The following is an 18130-nucleotide window of genomic DNA, read 5'->3' as shown; positions in this document are numbered from 1 at the left end:
CTTGAGGGGCCGAATGGCCTACTCCTGCTCGTGGTTTGCATGTTCACAACACCGCTTAATGCAAGCTGGGGGAAGAACACCTCAGCCTTTGAGGAGGCATTTTACAGTCAATGAGTTGAACAATGTTGCTCCCCAGCCCCCGTATTCTGTATTGGTATGGTCGCTCATAATTTGACTTTTCCTATTCATATCTCTGACAGACCCATCTTTCAGAGTCAAAACGGCACAGGAGGCCATTCTGCCCATCAGGTCCTTGACACAGAGAATGTTTGAAACTGAAGCCACAAGGAGAATATCTTATGAGGGTCGCTTCCGAATTCTTGGATTCCAATCTTTAGGGAAGGCTGATTTTTGATTCTGATGAAGTTTGTAAGTTGATACATGGCCTTACGCCCTCGAAACCTGAAAAGTTTGTTATTCGCAATTACAGTATTTTGCCTGGCGATCAGTGTAAAGTACAGAAATTTGGGGCAGGATTTTCCAGCCGCACTCACCCCAAGGCCGGGAAATCCTGCCAGAGGTCAACAGACCTTCGCATGGTCCACGTCCCGTCCGTCTCTCGGCCAAAAGGATGAGGGCAATTTGTTAACTCATAATGAAGCCGAGTACAATGCTACCAAACGGAGCGACAGCGAAGAACAGCTCAGTCATTTCAGTATGACCTGAAATTCACTGCCTGCAGAGTTGAGGAAATAGTTAAAGTTTATTTATTTGTCACAAGGCTTACATTAACACTGCAATGAAGTTACTGTGAAAATGGCCGTGGCGGGCGGGACTCCGCACAGACAGTGACCCAAGTCAGGAATTGAACCCTGGTCCCTGGTGCTGTGAGGCAGCAGTGCTAACCACTGTGCTGCCGTGCCGCCCCTATTTTTACCTCCTCCCTTCTCACTGAACAAGCCCCTGTCCACTGCTTGGAGGAACAGCAACTCATTCGCTCTTCTTTCCATTTAGTCCACTGCCATTGCTCAGGATATATTCCTGCATATCGGGGGCACCCAATGCAGATTGGGCGACCGTTTAGGGAATACCTCCATTCGGTTGCTAAGTTTGACCATGGCGGGCGGGACTGGAAAATTCCACCCTTGGTTCCTGTCTTGATATTTGCAATGTTGTGATGCTTGGAATACTATGGCTGGAATTTTACCGGCACGCTCACCCCGATTCCGGGGGCGAGCGAGGCTCGAGAGAACGGCATTCCCCGTTGGCTTCGGGCGGGATCGGACGAACCTTGGGCGGACGTGCCGGTAAAATTCCACCCTTTGTCTGATTTTGTTGTCAACGCTGAAAATGTAATGAATTTTAGACTTGTCAGAAACAGAGTGTATTGTCTGATGTTGTTGTTCTTGTTTTTAATACTTTGCACTGTACAGCAATAAAGATAAATAAAATTAATCAATCCCAGGCATTATGTATTTTCACAATGCAAGTTTTATTTATTTTAATAATGAGTACAGCAAAATTTCAGTGAACAGTTTGCAACACAGACAGAAACTAGGCAGAAGGTTCATCAGAACAAAATACTAACAACATTCAGCATTGTTCCCCGCTCTATTCAAAGCTTCTCCCGAGTTCACATCACAATTTACACACCAGGCCTCTTGGCCAAAAGGATGGGGGCAACTTTGTTAACTCAACCAGGCACAATGACATCAAACAGAGTGACAACGAAGGACAGCTCAGTCATTTCTGCAATTTTCCAAAAGTCGCACATCGCAAACTAAATTTAAAAAATTAATCATTTGCTTCAAGATTGATTATTTTATTTGAAAAAGTAAAATCTAAAACAGATCCATCGATGATCAAAGTGAAATCAAAGGATTTGCTGTTCACTGTCTAACTGATTGTTAAGGTGTGCGTTGGGGACAGGCCGATGGGGAAGGAGGTGAAGGAAGGACGTGTGGGTGGAGTGTGGGAGGAAACCGGAGCGCCCGGAGGAAACCCACGCAGACACGGGGAGAATCCCACAAACTAAAACATGACATGGGGAAGAGCGAAGACAGGGGAGGAAAGAGAATTCGAAAGAGAAACGAGAGAGAGAGAGAGATTGAGACTGGCAAGTCATCCCATTGCCCCAACTCAGTTGGAGCCCAAAAAGAGAGTTGAAGCCAACGCTCCAAACCACAGAAATGTTCAATTTAACTGGCTAATGGATTAATGCTAAAATGGATTTTGGTGGCTGATGTTCCTGGAGCCACCACCAGATGGCAGCCACTTCACTATTCCTTCTTATTTTCTTAGTGTCACAAGTAGGCTTGCATTAACACTGCAATGAAGTTATTGTGAAATTCCCCTAGTCGCCATACTCCGGCGCCTGTTCGGGTACACTGAGGGAGAGAATTGATCATGGCCGATGCATCTAACCAGCACGTCTTTTGGACTGTTGGAGGAAACCGGAGCATCCGGGGGAAACCCACACAGACATGGGCAGAATGTGCAAACTCCACACGGACAGTGACCCGAGCCGGGAATCGAACCCGGGTCCCTGGTGCTGAGAGACAGCACTGTGCCACCCGTATTATTAAAGGGATAGTGGCAACTCGTGTAAGAAATTTGCGACAGAAATCTCCCTTTAAAGATTTCTCCAATGTTCAAAGTGACTGTCGGCCTGGTCTCAACCTCATCCTGCCCTCCCCAACTCAAAGTCAGGGGTGAGGAAGTGTGATAACCAGGAAGGAGTGAAGGAGAGGGAAAGAGATGGGGTGAGGGTGGAAGAGAGCGGGACAGAGAAGATTATTGAGCCCTGCGCCCTCAGGAATGGAGCACCGAGGTGGGGGTGGGGAGGGTGAGCTGTGAGTCGAAAGCCCGAGGGCTCTGGGAAAACTACTTCACTCTCCGCATTGCTGGAACGCGAGCCCAACCTCCGGCTCCACACTCTTTCTCCCCCGCCCACTACGGATTGATGTGACAGAGCCGGAGGGGTGCAGAGTTAACCCCCCCCTCGTTGAAGCAGGTGCTGAAGAAGGGGAAGACTCTCTCGGAGAAGGGCTGGCGGAAAGTCAGGAGGTGAGACATATCCTCAGCATCATAGAACGAGAGACGGCCATCGTCAAAATCCAGGAACAGCCCGATCCTCTTGGGCTTCCTCTGAATGGGCAGGCGTTTCCATGGCAACGTGCCAGCCCAGTACTGGTCGCTGTTCCTCAGGCGAAGGGTCCAGTAGCCATTGGCGGGTGTAACCTTGACCACAACCTTGCGGTCAATGGACTCCTTGGCAACGCCCAGGTCCCACTTGGTCTTGCCGTCCACTGCCACCTCCCAGTAGTGTCTGCCACTCAAGAAGCCTTGGGAGGTCAGGATGTTGACGCACTTATCGAATCGCTCAGGGTTGTTGGGGACAGGTTGCTGTTCATTAACCTCAGACACGCTGGTCAGATCCTCGGACAGGGCCAGGTTAGGGTGCGCGGTGTTCAGGTCGAAGGTCAATCGGGCTGGAGCTAACAGAAAACATTTCGGGACCATTTTCAGATCGACAAACACAAACATTTAGGCTTAAGACACACGAGGAGCGGCTGGCATTTGTATAGCACCTTGATATTTGTACAACAACCAGGCTGATTCCGGGGATGGCGGGACTGATGTATGAGGAGAGATTGACGAGGTTAGGATTGTTTTCACTGGAGTTCAGATGAATGAGGGGGGAATCTCATAGAGACTTATAAAATTCTAACAGGACTAGACAGGATAGATGCAGGGAGGATGGTCCCGATGGTGGGGGGAGTCCAGGACCAGGGGTCACAGTCTGAGGATTCGGGGTAGACCATTTAGGACGGAGATGAGGAGACATTTCTTCACCCAAAGAGCGGTGAGCCTGTGGAATTCATTCCCACAGGAAGTAGTTGATGCCGAAACATTGAATGTATTCAAGAGGCGGCTGGATATAGCAGTTGGGATGAATGGGATCAAAGGTTATGGGGAGAAAGCAGGATTAGGCTATTGTGTTGGATGATCAGCCGTGATCGTAATGAATGGTGGAGCAGACTCGAAGGGCCGAATGGCCTCCTCCTATCTTCTATGTTTGATTGTAATAAAACATTCACAGGAGTGACCATAAAACCAGATTGAACACTGAGTTTACGGAGATATTAATACAGGTGACCTAATGTTTGAACAAAGCGCAAAGTTTTAAGCAGCATCATAACGGAGGAGACGGGGAGATTTAAGGAATTCCAGAGCTCAAGCCTCAGGCAGTGGAAGGCACGACCACCAACAGTGTGGGAATTTAAATCAGGCTCACTCAAGAGGCCAGAGTTAGAGGGACACAGAACACGTGGGCTTCCTAAAGGTTTTTGATAAAGTGCCGCATCAGCAAAGTTAAAGTTAGAGACAAGGCCCATAAGGAATAGGAGGCAATTCAGCCCTTCAAGCCTGCTGTGCCATTTGATATCATTGCTAATCTGACACTCACTCAATCCACTTTCTCACCATCTCCGGGGTGGCACAGTGGTTAGCACTGCTGCCTCAAAGCGCCGGAGACCCGGGTTCGATTCCCGGCTTGGGTCACTGTCTGTGTGGGATCTGCACATTCTCCCCGTGTCTGTGTGGGTTTCCTCCGGGTGCTCCGGTTTCCTCTCACAGTCTGAAAGATGTGCAGGTTACATGGATTGGCCATGCTAAATTGCCCCTTTGTGTCAGGGGTACTAGCTAGGGTAAATGTGTGGGGTTATGGGGATAGGGCCTGGATGGGAGTGTGGTCGGTGCAGACTCGATGGACCGAATGGCCTCCTTCTGCACTGTAGGGATTCTATGGATTCTTTCCGTAAGCCTTCATTCCCCAAATAATTATAAACCTATCGATCCCAGCATTGAAAAAGTTCAAGGACTCGGCTTCCTGGGGTAAAGAATTCCAAAGATTCCCCACTCTGTGGGAGAAGAAATTCTTCCTCAAATCCATCTTAAATCAGGGCGCACAGATTCTGTGACTGTGTCGGACGGAGGAGGTTACAACGGTTATGGAGAGGCAATGCCTTGGAAGCATCTGAATACAAGGGTGAGATCTTTAAGAGAGAGGCGTGGCCAGACCAGGAATCCGTAAGACGTAGGAGCGGAAGTAGGCCATTCAGCCCATCGAGTCTGCTCTGCCATTCAATAAAATCGTGTCTGATCTAATTTGATAATCCTCAACTCCACTTTCCCGCCTTATCCCCCTAACTCTCGATTCCCTGTCAATGCTGGTCAGGGAGCACTGGGCAGCAGAGTTTTGGATGAGCTCAAGTGAGCAAGGTCTCAAATCACAGAATTCGCATAGCACAGGAGGAGGCCATTCAGGCCATTGTGTCCATGCTAGCTCTAGCTAGTTAGCCATGCTAGCTTTACGGGAGCAACTCAGCTAGTTCCACCCATCCACTTTCCCATCACAGCTCTGCAAATATTCTCTTCACGTGTTTATTCAATTCTCTTTTGAAAGTTATGGGGGGTTCACAAAATCCTACAGTGCAGAAGGAGGCCATTCGGCCCATCGAGTCTGCACCGACCACAATCCCACCCATGCCCTATCGCCATGCATTTACCCTAGCTAGTCCCCCTGACACTAAGGGGCAATTTAGCATGGCCAATCCACCTAACCCGCACATCTTTCAGACTGTGGGAGGAAACTGGAGCATCTGGAGGAAACCCACGCAGACACGGGGAGAATGTGCAGACTCTGCACAGACAGTGACCCAAGCCGGCAATTGAACCTGGGTCCCTGGCGCTGTGAGGCAGCAGTGCTAACCACTGTGCCACTGTAGGGTAATAGGGTAAATGTTGGGAGGATGTTCCCACTCACCGGAGAGTGAGAGACCAGAGGGCACAGTCGTAGACTCACAGCAGGTGCTGATTTAAGGAAGAATTTCTTCTCTCAAGGAGTGCTGAATCTTTGGAATTCTTTACCCCAGGAGGCCGAGTCTTCGAACATTTACAACACTGAGATCGAGGTAGATTTTTAATCAATTGGGGAATAAAGGATCACGGAGAGAAAGCAGGAAAGCGGACTGAGTGAGTGTTAGATCAGCAATGATATTAATTTGATTTGATTTATTATTTGTTACATGTATTAACATAGTGAAAAGTATTGTTTCTTGCGCGCTATGCAGACAAAGCATACCGCTCATAGAGAAGGAAACGAGAGAGTGCAGAGTGTAGTGTTACAGTCATAGCTAGGGTGTAGAGAAAGATCAACTTAATGCGAGGTAGGTCCATTCAAAGGTCTGACAGCAGCAGGGAAGAAGCTGTTCTTGCACCAGTTGGTACGTAACCTCAGACTTTTGTATCATTTTCCTGACGGAAGAAGGTGGAAGAGAGAATGTCTGGGGTGTGTGCATATAAGGAGTACAGTAGGGGGCTGAGAACACAGCCTTGTAGGGCACTATTAAATGGTGTAGCAGGCTTGAAGGGCTGAATGGCCTCCTCCTATTTCTTATGGACCCTGCCTCTAACTTTAACTTTGCTGACAAGCCTGTCCAACAGCACTTTATCAAAACCCTTTAGGAAGTATATGTACACCACATCAACCACATTACCCTCATCAACCCTCCCCAATTATCAAAAACTTCAATCAAATTAGTTAAATATGACTTACCCGCAGTAAATCCCATCATGAACTTGCTTCAAACTTCACTGGAAGCAACTAGAGCAGCTATTTGAGAATCTCACACTGCGTAACTGCACGTGGCTTATCCGTCACTAACCACTAGCATCAGACACCCATCCCATAATACAAGGGACAGAAATGCCAGTGGCATGTGCATGAGCAGTACACACTCATGCATGGTCGCACACACATGCACAGGGTTTGTGAATGGCTGCCTCTTCACAGTTATTAGTCATGAAGCCCATTTCTTGGTCCATCAAGAATGGAATGTGTGGGAAATTAGGAAAAGTTTAGCTCTGGAATCTGGTCATTATTTTCTCAGGAGACTAGAACTGGGAAGCGCTGTTTAAGAATAAGAGGGTGCCCTTTTACATTGGAGATCTGCTATTGAGCAATAGGCTATCAACAGGTTGGTTAATCTGAGAAAGGGGACAGCATAGAGGGAGCTTTACTCTGTATCTAACCCTGTGCTGTATCTATCCTGGGAGTGTTTGATGGGTGACAGTGTAGAGGGAGCTTTACTCTGTATCTAACCCCGTGCTGTACCTGTCCTGGGAGTGTTTGATGGGGACAGTGTACAAACTTCCCTCCAGTACTATTGGAGTGCATTCCTGACTAGAAGCACAAAGTAAGAGTTTTAACAACACCAGGTTAAAGTCCAACAGGTTTATTTGGTAGCAAATACCATTAGCTTTCGGAGCGCTGCTCCTTCGTCAAATGGAGTGGAAATGTGCTCTCAAACAGTGCACCCTGTCTCTGCGCACTATTTGAGAGCACATTTCCACTCCATCTGACGAAGGAGCAGCGCTCCAAAAGCTAATGGTATTTGCTACCAAATAAACCTGTTGGACTTTAACCTGGTGTTGTTAAAACTCTTACTGTGTTCACCCCAGTCCAACGCCGGCATCTCCACATCATGACTACCATAGAAGCACAAAGTCAGGAAGTTTCCGGTTGGGAATCGAAAGGTAAAAAGTTGCGTTCAGCAATCCGGAAATCCCTCAACTGGAAGCGTTAGAGTGAACAGAGAGAAAGACGCTACAATGACACAGACTGAAGGGCTCCTGACTGGCAGAGATGCCCATGGTTACCTGGCTCCAGAGATTTGTACATCTTCTTCCAGATGATGTATTGAAGAGGTCCGGTGTAGCGAGCGCTGCGAAGGTGGCTGCTGACATCTGGCTCACTCTCGACCTGCACACTGCGAGGAATGGAGGAGGATGTCAATGGGACAGCCAGTCAGCACTGCGGGTAGTCAGCTTGAAAACTGGGCAGAGCCCGAGGCAGCAAGACTTCAGAGAGAGAGAGAGAGGAGGGGGAAAGCAAACCATATTTCAAACCTTCCTGAATATCCACCCCATAAAAACAAATTCAGACACAGAAAGAGCAAATGGAAAAAAACTAAAGAGAGGACAGCGAGAGAGAGAAAGAGGGAGGGAGAAGAGGTGTACACAGAGGTGAAAGCAAGCTGGTAGGTGCACGAGCAAGGATGTAAATCATGCATCAGTGAGAGCTTGACTCTCTGACAAAACAACCCATGGAAATAAACTCTCTCTTTCTTAGCCCCAGGATAATGTGAAGCACTTTCCAGAAAGCGGGGTGTCCGGTGCGTGAACTGGACTTGGTGTGAGTCAGGTAACACACGAAAGGTTTTGCACAACCCCAATGTTGACCTCAGTGCAGTCTCGACCAATAACGGAAAGCACGTTTGATTATACAATGAAATGAAAGTAGAGTTCACCTACCTGCGTGCCAGACCGCGAGTCTGAAACAGAAACAGAATGAGGCAGAGTTAGGTACATCTCAAAGCCTCAGTATCCAGCACTCCGATTCCTGCCTGATGTACTGTTCCACCCATTAACTAAACCTTTGCCCAACTCCATTAGTCTGCATTCCTAGAGCTTTACATCAGTGTCAAATTAAACTGAACCATTCCACCAGCACTGGGACAGTTATGGGCAGACGGTGCTGTCCTGGTAATGTCACTGGACTAGTTATCCAGAGGCCCAGGCTAATGCCCTGGGGACATGGTTTCAAATCCCACCATGGCAGCTGGTGGAATTTAAATTCAATGAATAAAATTTAGAATGAAAAGGTAGCGTCGGTAACAACCACGTCGTAAAAACCCATCGGGTTCACTACCCAGTCTGGCCGACATGTGACTCTCGAACCACAACAATGTGGTTGCCTCTTAACTGTCCTTCAGAACAAGGGCAATTAGGGATGGACAACAAGTGCTGGCCCAGCATTTTAAAAGTCCTACAGGCTGTTCAACCAGCAGGTCTGGGCTAGCCTCCTCCCACTACCAACATATTCTATTCCTTTGTCTCTCTGTTCATTGAGCTTCACCTTAAATATATTGCAGAGCAATTCAAAACTAATCCCAATGTCCCACACTCAAATCAGAATGTCACGGGTCTGAGTGTGTAACCCTGACACTCCTAAAGCAGTACTGAGGGGGGTCTTCACTGCCAGAGGTGTCACCTTCTAAGTGAGACATTAAAGCTACCCTCTCTGGAGGGTCTGGATCCTGTGGCCACTATTTCAAACAAGAGCAGTGGGTTCCCCAAATAATTTATCCTTAACCCCATTTATCCTTCAAATCAGAGTTACTAACAGACCACATTATCTGGTCATTATGACATTGCAGTTTGTGGGAGCTTGCTGTGCAGAAATTAGCTGCCACATTTATGGAATCATAGAATCCCCACAGTGCAGAAGGAGGCCATTCAGACCGTTGAGTCTGCACCGACCATAATCCCACCCAGGCCCTAACCCCGTAACCCCACGTATTTACGCTGCTAGGCCCCCTGACACTAAGGGGCAATTTAGAATGGCCAATCAACCTAATCCGCACAACCCGGGTTAGGGTGGCACAGTAGCACAGTGGTTAGCACTGTTGCTTCACAGCTCCAGGGACCTGGGTTCGATTCCCGGCTTGGGTCACTGTCTGTGTGGAGTTTGCACATTCTCCTTGTGTCTGTGTGGGTTTCCTCCGGGTGCTCTGGTTTCCTCCCACAGTCCAAAGATGTGCGGGTTAGGTTGATTGGCCATGCTAAAATTGCCCCTTAGTGTCCTGAGATGCGTAGGTTAGAGGGATTAGCAGGTAAAATGTGTAGGGATATGGGTGTAGGGTCTGGGTGGGATTGTGGTCGGTGCAGACTCGATGGGCCAGACGGCCTCCTTCTGCACTGTAGGGTTTCTGTGATTCTATGAACCCGGAGGAAACCCACGCAGACACGGGGAGAATGTGCAAACTCCACACAGACAGTGACCCAAGGCTGGAATTGAACCTGGGTCCCTGGCGCTGTGAGGCAGCAGCGCCAACCACTGTGCCACCGTGGCACCCCATTTCTACAGTACAATAAAAAAGGTTTTGGTTCATCCTGATTTAGAAGTAAATGTAACCTCTTTCTTTACTCTCAGATTGCTGACGATGAATTGTTCTTGCTGAGTGTTAGATCAGCTGTTTAGAAATAAAGGAAGTGAGAGACGCCAGTCCCGAGTTTGTCTCTGTTTTCGCCAATCTCAAACATCTAGTAAGTAGACAGAATGAGCAGTGCACAAGTTGAGGCCACAGAAACCAGAGCTCAGGGCCCCGGGCAGCTGGACTTTCGTTTTAATTAAAACAAGAATTTGGAGCATTGAACTGGAGTCAGCCAATTTTATAGCACACAACTGGAGGCCATCTGGCCCATCCCATTGGTCCCACTCATCATACTCTACCCCGCCCTCCCCTCATTGCGCCGGTAAACATTGCCTCCTCAAGTATTTATCCAGTTCCTGTCAGAAAGTTATTATTGAACCTACGTCCACCAACCTTCCAGGCCAAGTATTCCAGATCACAACAACTTGCTGCATTAAAACAAATCTCATCTCTCCACTGACCTATCTCATCTTAAATTTGTGTCTTGAAACCCGATATCCTGTAGACATGACCACGCTTAAGAAATGGAGCTTTTCCGATCAAATTTAGAAAGCTTTGACCCAATCGTTGAAGATGTTTGGTTTGTTGATAGCTTTATCCAGCCTCCCGGACTCCTCACCCAATGAAATTCAACCAGTTTGGAAATCAGGCCAATTCAGCCCTCCCCAGTTTACTCCGAGCCTGGGAGGATGGAGGGATGAGGGGGGAAGCCATTTCATACCCATCGCTCACACCCACTCCCCCTTTGCCCCAGCTCCCCCTTACTCCCACCTGGTAAATGGTGGCACAGCGGTTAGCACTGCTGCCTCACAGCGCCAAGGACCCGGGTTCAATTCCCGGCTTGGGTGACTGTTTGTGCGGAGTCTGCACGTTCTCCCCGTGTCCGCGTGGGGTTTCCTCCAGGTGCTCCGGTTTCCTCCCACTGTCTGAAAGACGTGCTGGTTAGGTGCATTGGCCATGCTAAATTCTCCCTCAGTGTACCCGAACAGGTGCCAGAGTGTAGCGACTAGGGTATTTTCACAGTAACTTCATTGCAGTGTTAATGTAAGCCTACTTGTGACACTAATAAATAAACGTCGTTACCTCAATCAGCACCGTGCTCTTCAGCTGCTCCAGGCACCCGTGGGTGCCACTGATCAGCTGCTCCAGCTCCTCCAGCCCCGTATCCAGCTGCTGGATGTGTCTCTCCAGCTTCTCCAGAACCGAGGCCTCGTCCCGCTGGAGCTCGTACACCAGGCTGCTCTCCTCTTTCCACAGGATCTGGTGCATCTTTTCAAAGTCACTCTTCACCTTCTGCTGGAGTTCAGCCGAGTCCCTCTGTAAGAGAGAACCGACTCTGAAAACCTTCCCAAACATCACTCCAGGAAACCAGCACCCGCTCACAGCAACATGGAGCACAGCAGGAGGCCATTCGGCCCATTGTGCCCATGGCTGGTCTATCAAGTCCCAAACCCAACAGCTCTTTGCACACAACCCGGCAATGTTTTTCCTCCAATTATTTATCCGATTCTGTTTATCCTCAGCTAATTCCACCGCCCCCGCCCCCCCACCCCCTCCCTCGCACCCACCCCCCGCCCCGGGTCAAGGAGGATAATTCCCACCCATATCACAATCAGCACATTCCAGGATTCGAAGGGTCACCAAGATTAATCCCAGTCCGCAATAAAAAGTGGAGAAATGCTGGAAAAACTCAGGAGGTCTGGCAGCATCTCCGGAGAGAGAAACAGAGTTAACCTTTCAAGTCCAATGGGACATTCCTTTGGAATTGGAGAGAAGGAGACATGTGATGGGTTTTAAAAAGGGAAAGGGGGCGGGAGGGGGGGGGGGAGGCGGGGGTTGGAGCAAAATACAGCCAGGGGTTAGAAGGCAGCAGAGATTAAATGATAAACATGCAATGGAACACAAGACAAAGAGAGTGGTAATGTTAGCATTAAAGACTAAAGCTTTAATCCAGAGTAGGTGTTAATAGCAGAACAAAGGTCAGTACTGTCTGAAAGATAAGTAGCAGAATGTGTGCATTGCAGAGAAAGGGCCAGTGCAGTCTCAAAACAGAGCATGAGAACCGAGGATGGGGAAGGATACAAACTGGAGGGCAAAGCTCAGCGGCTGAAGTCGGTGAATTCAATGTCAAATCCAGAAGGCTGTAAAGTGTCTAATCAGAAGACGAGGTCCTGTTCCTCCAGTTTGCCTTGGGCTTCACTGGAACATTGCAGCAGGCCAAGGACAGAGATGTCAGCGCGAGGGAGCAAGATGGTGAATTGAAAAGTTGTAGGAAGGTTGGGATCGTGCTTACAGACTCCACAGAGATGCCCCGCAAAGCAATCACCCGGTCTGTGTTCAGTCCTCCCAATGTAGAGGAGACCGCAGTGGGAGCAATGAATACAGTGGAACAGATCGAGACAGGACAATTAAAATGGTGCCTCCATCGGAAGGAGTGTTTCAGGTCTTGGGTGGTGTGGAGGAAGGAGATAAAAGGCAGGTGTTGTACCCCCGGCGATTGCATGGGAAGGTGCAGTGGGAAGGGGATGGTAGAGGAATGGACCAGGGGATCACAGGGGCAATGATCCCAATGAACGCTGGTTAGGGGAAGATGTGGCATCATTCTGGAGTTGGCAGAGGATAGCCCTTGGGATATGGAGACTGATGGGGTAGAAATTCAGGACAAGGGGGGGCCCTATTTGGCTCTGGGAGGGAGGGGAAAGGTTAGAGCAGAGGTGCAGGAAGTGGGTCGGACATGGTTGAGAGCCTTGTCAGCCAAAGTGGGAGGATTTATGCCTTAAAGCAGCAGCAGACAGATCCAAAGTGCCATTTGGAAAGTAGCATCGTTGAAACAGACGTGACGGAGGCAGAGAAACCGGGAGATTGGGATGGGGTCCTTACAGGGAGCAGGGTGTGAGGAGCTGTAGTCAGGGTAACTGTGGAAGTCAGTGGGTTTTTTAATGAACATTAGTAGACTGCCTATCACTGGGAACAGAGAGGTCAAGGAAGGGAAGGGAAGTGTTGGAGACAGACCATGTGAAGGTGAGAGGGCGGGAAATTGGCAGCAAAAATTGTTATATTTTCCTAGGTCCAGACAGGAGCACGAAGCAGCATTGATACAGCCATCGATGTAACAGAGTTAGGAGGGAGTCTGAGTCAGACTGGAACAAGGAGTGTTCCACATAACCCACAAAATGGCAGGTGTAACTGGGGCCCCTGTGGGTACCCATAGTCACACCTGCTGTTTGCAGGAAGTGAGACAAGTTAAAGGCAAAATTACTTTGTGACAGAACAAGTTCAGTCAGGCGGGCGGGGGGAGTGGTGCGGATGGGGCCTCTGCTCAAGGAGGAAGTGGAGGCCTCAGACCCTCCTGGTGAGGAATGGAGGTGTCGAGGGACTGGACGTCTATAGTGAGGAGGTGGTGGTTAGGGCCAGGGAACTGGGAACTTTTGATATGACGTAGGGCATCAGAGGAATCGGGAATGTAGACGGGAAGCGAATGGACATGGGGAGAGAAGATGAAGTCGAGATAGGAGGAAATGAGTTCAGTCGGGCAGGAACAGGCTGATACGATGGCGGGACAGTCCTGTTTGTGGATTTTGGGAAGAAGCGGGATGCGTGGGGTTGGGGGACTATGAAGCTGGAGGCTGTGGAGGGAAGGTCAGCAGAGCAGATGAGGGCAGTGTCCGTCCTGGAAACAATGGTTTGATGTTCACTGGTGGGGACCATGGTCCAGGGGGAGGTTAGAAGTGACTCAGCGTTGGCACTCTAAGGTAGAGGTGAGTACACCAGACAACAACAACAGCACCACTCTTGTCGGCAGATTTGATAAAATCACCGATGGACCTGAGAGAATGGAGGAGATGGACCTGGTTCTGGAGGAGACAGGTCAGAGAGAAGGACAGGAGCAGAGAAATTCATCTGGCCAACATCATGCCGAGAATCCTCAATTAAAAGATCGAGAGTGGGTAAGGGAGCCACAATCCAGTCCAAATGTACCTTGATTCCCACAATCTTTTCCTCATTCCGCCTCTTCATCTTCACAAACTTATCCACTTGGTCCCGATGACATTTCATGACATCAGTCAGTTGTTTCTGAAAGATAACATCATAGAATCATAGAATCCCCACAGTGCAGGAGGAGGCCATTTGGCCCATTGAGCCTGCATTAACAACGATCCTAACCCAGGCCCTATCCCTGTAACCCTCTGTATTTATCCTGCTGATTCCCCTGACACCAAGGGCAATTACCATGACCAATGCACCTAACCAGCACGTCTTTCAGGCTGTGGGAGGAAACCGGAGCACCCGGAGGAAACCCACGCAGACACGGGGAGCCAAAAGGGAAAATGCTGGAAAATCTCAGCAAGTCTGGCAGCATCTGTAAGGAGAGAAAAGAGCCGACGTTGCGAGTCCAGACCACCCTTTGTCAGCTCTTTTCTCTGCTTGCAGATGCTGCCGGACCTGATGAGATTTTCCAGCAGTTTCTCTTTTGGTTTCAGATTCCAGCATCCGCAGTAATTTGCTTTCAGACACGGGGAAAATGTGCAAACTCCACACAGACAGTCATCCGAGGCCGGAATCGAACCCCGGTCCCTGAGACTGTGGGGCAGCAGCGCTAGCCACTGTGCCACCATGCCGCCCTATCGCGAGGTAAAGGTTCAGGAAAGAACATTCCGGTCTGACCCAAGGGACACCCGTAGGTTTTTAAAAACCTATTGGGAAGTGGGAGAGGGGGGGGGGGGGGGGAAGAGTGGCAGAGTTTGGGCACAACTGCCAGTGCCCACCACAAATTAACCCCCGCCACCCCATTTTGAGAAGTGTTCTCCATTCCCCTCCCCACACCCACCGTCCTCCCTAACAAGAAGGACAAGCTTTATTTGCCATATCTGTCACAAGCTAGGATGATTGGTCAGAGTTTTAAGATGCAAATTCATTCTAACAACATCCAATATATTTAAGAGTGCTAACTCGGGCATCCTTTGATTAATACACAGCTGAGAATGATTGACGGGCCACAATTTGCGGGAAAGTTGCTATGATTCATTCAATCTGGGGGTGCGCCCAGCTTAGTGGGCAGCGCCAATGCCCATCGTGAGCGGCGGGATTTTCCGACCACGCTCGCCCCAAGACCGGAAGATCTTGGCTGACCGTGGCGGATGGGACGGGAAAATCTGAGGTCTTTCAAAACCACCGCAAAACATCCCGGCTCCCTCAGGGTGTAACTTGTGTTTTAGAATTCCACGATCCTTTACGATAAGGAACGGTCGCACAATTATCGCGTTACTGGTCCAGGAATCTGGAGACACGAATTTAAATCCTGCCCTGGGGGATTCAGGGAACTTCAATTCATCAAATAAATCGCGGATAAACAGTTACTTCCATGGTGAACATAGAACATAGAACATTACAGCGCAGAACAGGCCCTTCGGCCCACGATGTTGCACCGACCAGTTAAAAAAAAAACTGTGATCCTCCAACCTAAACCAATTTCTTTTCGTCCATGAACCTATCTACGGATCTCTTAAACGCCCCCAAACTAGGCGCATTTACTACTGATGCTGGCAGGGCATTCCAATCCCTCACCACCCTCTGGGTAAAGAACCTACCCCTGACATCGGTTCTATAACTAGCCCCCCTCAATTTAAAGCCATGCCCCCTCGTGCTGGATTTCTCCATCAGAGGAAAAAGGCTATCACTATCCACCCTATCTAAACCTCTAATCATCTTATATGTTTCAATAAGATCCCCTCTTAGCCGCCGCCTTTCCAGCGAAAACAATCCCAAATCCCTCAGCCTCTCCTCATAGGATCTCCCCTCCATACCAGGCAACATCCTGGTAAACCTCCTCTGCACCCTCTCCAAAGCCTCCACATCCTTCCTGTAATGTGGGGACCAGAACTGCACACAGTACTCCAAGTGCGGCCGCACCAGAGTTGTGTACAGTTGCAACATAACGCTACGACTCCTAAATTCAATCCCCCTACCAATATATGCCTTCTTAACAACCTTATCTACTTGATTCCCAACTTTCAGGGATCTATGCACACATACACCTAGATCCCTCTGCTCCTCCACACTATTCAAAGTCCTCCCGTTAGCCCTATACTCAACACATCTGTTATTCCTACCAAAGTGAATTACCTCACACTTCTCCGCATTAAACTCCATCCGCCACCTCTCGGCCCAACTTTGCAACCTGTCTAAGTCTTCCTGCAAACTACGACACCCTTCCTCACTGTCTACCACACCACCGACTTTGGTGTCATCAGCAAATTTGCTAATCCACCCAACTATACCCTCATCCAGATCATTAATAAATATTACAAACAGCAGTGGCCCCAAAACAGATCCCTGAGGTACACCACTTGTAACCGCACTCCATGATGAATATTTACTATCAACCACCACCCTCTGTTTCCTATCCGCTAGCCAATTCCTGATCCAATTTCCTAGATCACCCCCAATCCCATACATCTGCATTTTCTGCAGAAGCCTACCATGGTGAACCTTATCAAACGCCTTACTAAAATCCATATATACCACGTCCACTGCCTTGCCCCCATCCACCTCCTTGGTCACTTTCTCAAAAAACTCAATAAGGTTAGTAAGGCACGACCTACCTGCCACAAAACCATGCTGACTATCACCTATCAATTCATTACTCTCCAAATAACTATAAATCCTATCCCTTATAATTTTTTCCAACATCTTGCCGACAACAGAAGTGAGACTCACCGGTCTATAATTCCCGGGGAAGTCTCTGTTCCCCTTCTTAAACAATGGGACAACATTCGCTAACCTCCAATCTTCTGGTACTATACCAGAGGCCAACGACGACCTGAAGATCAGAGCCAGAGGCTCTGCAATCACTTCTCTTGCCTCCCAGAGAATCCTTGGATAAATCCCATCCGGACCAGGGGATTTATCTATTTTCAGACCCTCCAGAATATCCTGCACATCCTCCTTATCAACTGTAATACTGTCTATTCTACTCCCCTGCAACCCAGTGTCCTCCTCAGCTATATTCATGTCCCCTTGCGTGAACACCGAAGAGAAATATTGGTTCAATGCTTCACCAATCTCCTCCGGTTCCACACATAACTTCCCTCTGCCATCTATAACTGGCCCTAAACTTGCCCTAACCAACCTTCTGTTCTTGACATACCTATAGAACGCCTTAGGATTCTCTTTAACCCTATCCGCCAAAGTCTTCTCATGTCCCCTTTTAGCCCTTCTAAGCTCGCTCTTCAACTCCCTCTTAGCCAATCTAAAGCTTTCTAGTGCACTACCCGAGTGCTCACGTCTCACCCGAACATAAGCCTCCTTTTTCTTTTTAACCAACAAAGAAACTTTTTTGGTGCACCACGGTTCCCTAGCCCTACCAATTCCTCCTTGCCTGACAGGGACATACCTATCACAGACTCGCAGTAGCTGCTCCTTGAAAAAACTCCACATGTCGGACGTTCCCAGTCCCTGTAATCTCCTAGTCCAACCTATGTTTCCTAATTCTCTCCTAATAGCCTCATAATTACCCTTCCCCCAGCTAAAACCACTGGCCCGAGGTTCATGCCTATCCCTTTCCATCACTAAGGTGAACGTAACCGAATTGTGGTCACTATCACCAAAATGCACACCAACTTCCAAGTCTAGCACCTGGTCTGGCTCATTTCCCAGCACCAGATCCAATATAGCCTCACCTCTAGTTGGCCTGTCTACATACTGAGTCAAAAAACCTTCCTGCACGCTCTGAACAAAAACTGACCCCTCTAACGAGCTAGAGCTATAACAATTCCAGTCAATATTAGTCAAGTTAAAATCCCCCATAACAATTGCCCTATTACTTTCACTCCTAAGCAGGATTGACTCCGCAATCCTTTCCTCAACCTCTCTAGAACTTTTAGGAGGTCTATAAAAGACTCCCAACAGGGTGACCTCTCCTCTCCTATTTCTAATCTCCGCCCATACTACCTCAACAGATAAGTCCTCATCAAACCTCCTCTCTGACACTGTGATACAATCTCTGACCAATAATGCTACCCCTCCCCCTCTTCTACCTCCTTCCCTACTTCGACTAAAACATTTGAACCCCGGGACCTGCAGCATCCATTCCTGCCCCTGCTCTATCCATGTCTCTGAAATAGCCACAACAT

At 48.7% G+C, this 18130-nt stretch overlaps 1 protein-coding gene across 1 annotated transcript in view; it reads right to left on the bottom strand.

Moving 5' to 3' along the window:
- Nucleotides 1–1393: 1393 nt before the first annotated feature.
- trim105 (tripartite motif containing 105) overlaps nucleotides 1394–18130 on the bottom strand; it is a 38969-nt gene continuing 22232 nt past the window's right edge. The window contains exons 2-6 of the mRNA XM_078204962.1: nucleotides 13977–14072; nucleotides 11082–11315; nucleotides 8317–8336; nucleotides 7663–7772; nucleotides 1394–3437 (exon numbers count right to left, since the gene is read on the bottom strand). Of these exons, the coding sequence (XP_078061088.1) occupies nucleotides 2893–3437; nucleotides 7663–7772; nucleotides 8317–8336; nucleotides 11082–11315; nucleotides 13977–14072 (1005 nt within the window). The 3' untranslated portion in view covers nucleotides 1394–2892. The remainder of the gene's footprint in view (nucleotides 3438–7662; nucleotides 7773–8316; nucleotides 8337–11081; nucleotides 11316–13976; nucleotides 14073–18130) is intronic.

This window comes from Mustelus asterias, unplaced genomic scaffold, assembly GCF_964213995.1.
Source record: "Mustelus asterias unplaced genomic scaffold, sMusAst1.hap1.1 HAP1_SCAFFOLD_529, whole genome shotgun sequence".
NCBI lineage: Eukaryota > Metazoa > Chordata > Chondrichthyes > Carcharhiniformes > Triakidae > Mustelus > Mustelus asterias.
The sequence above is the reverse complement of the archived record's forward strand: the minus strand, read 5'-3'. Positions and strand labels throughout refer to the sequence as shown.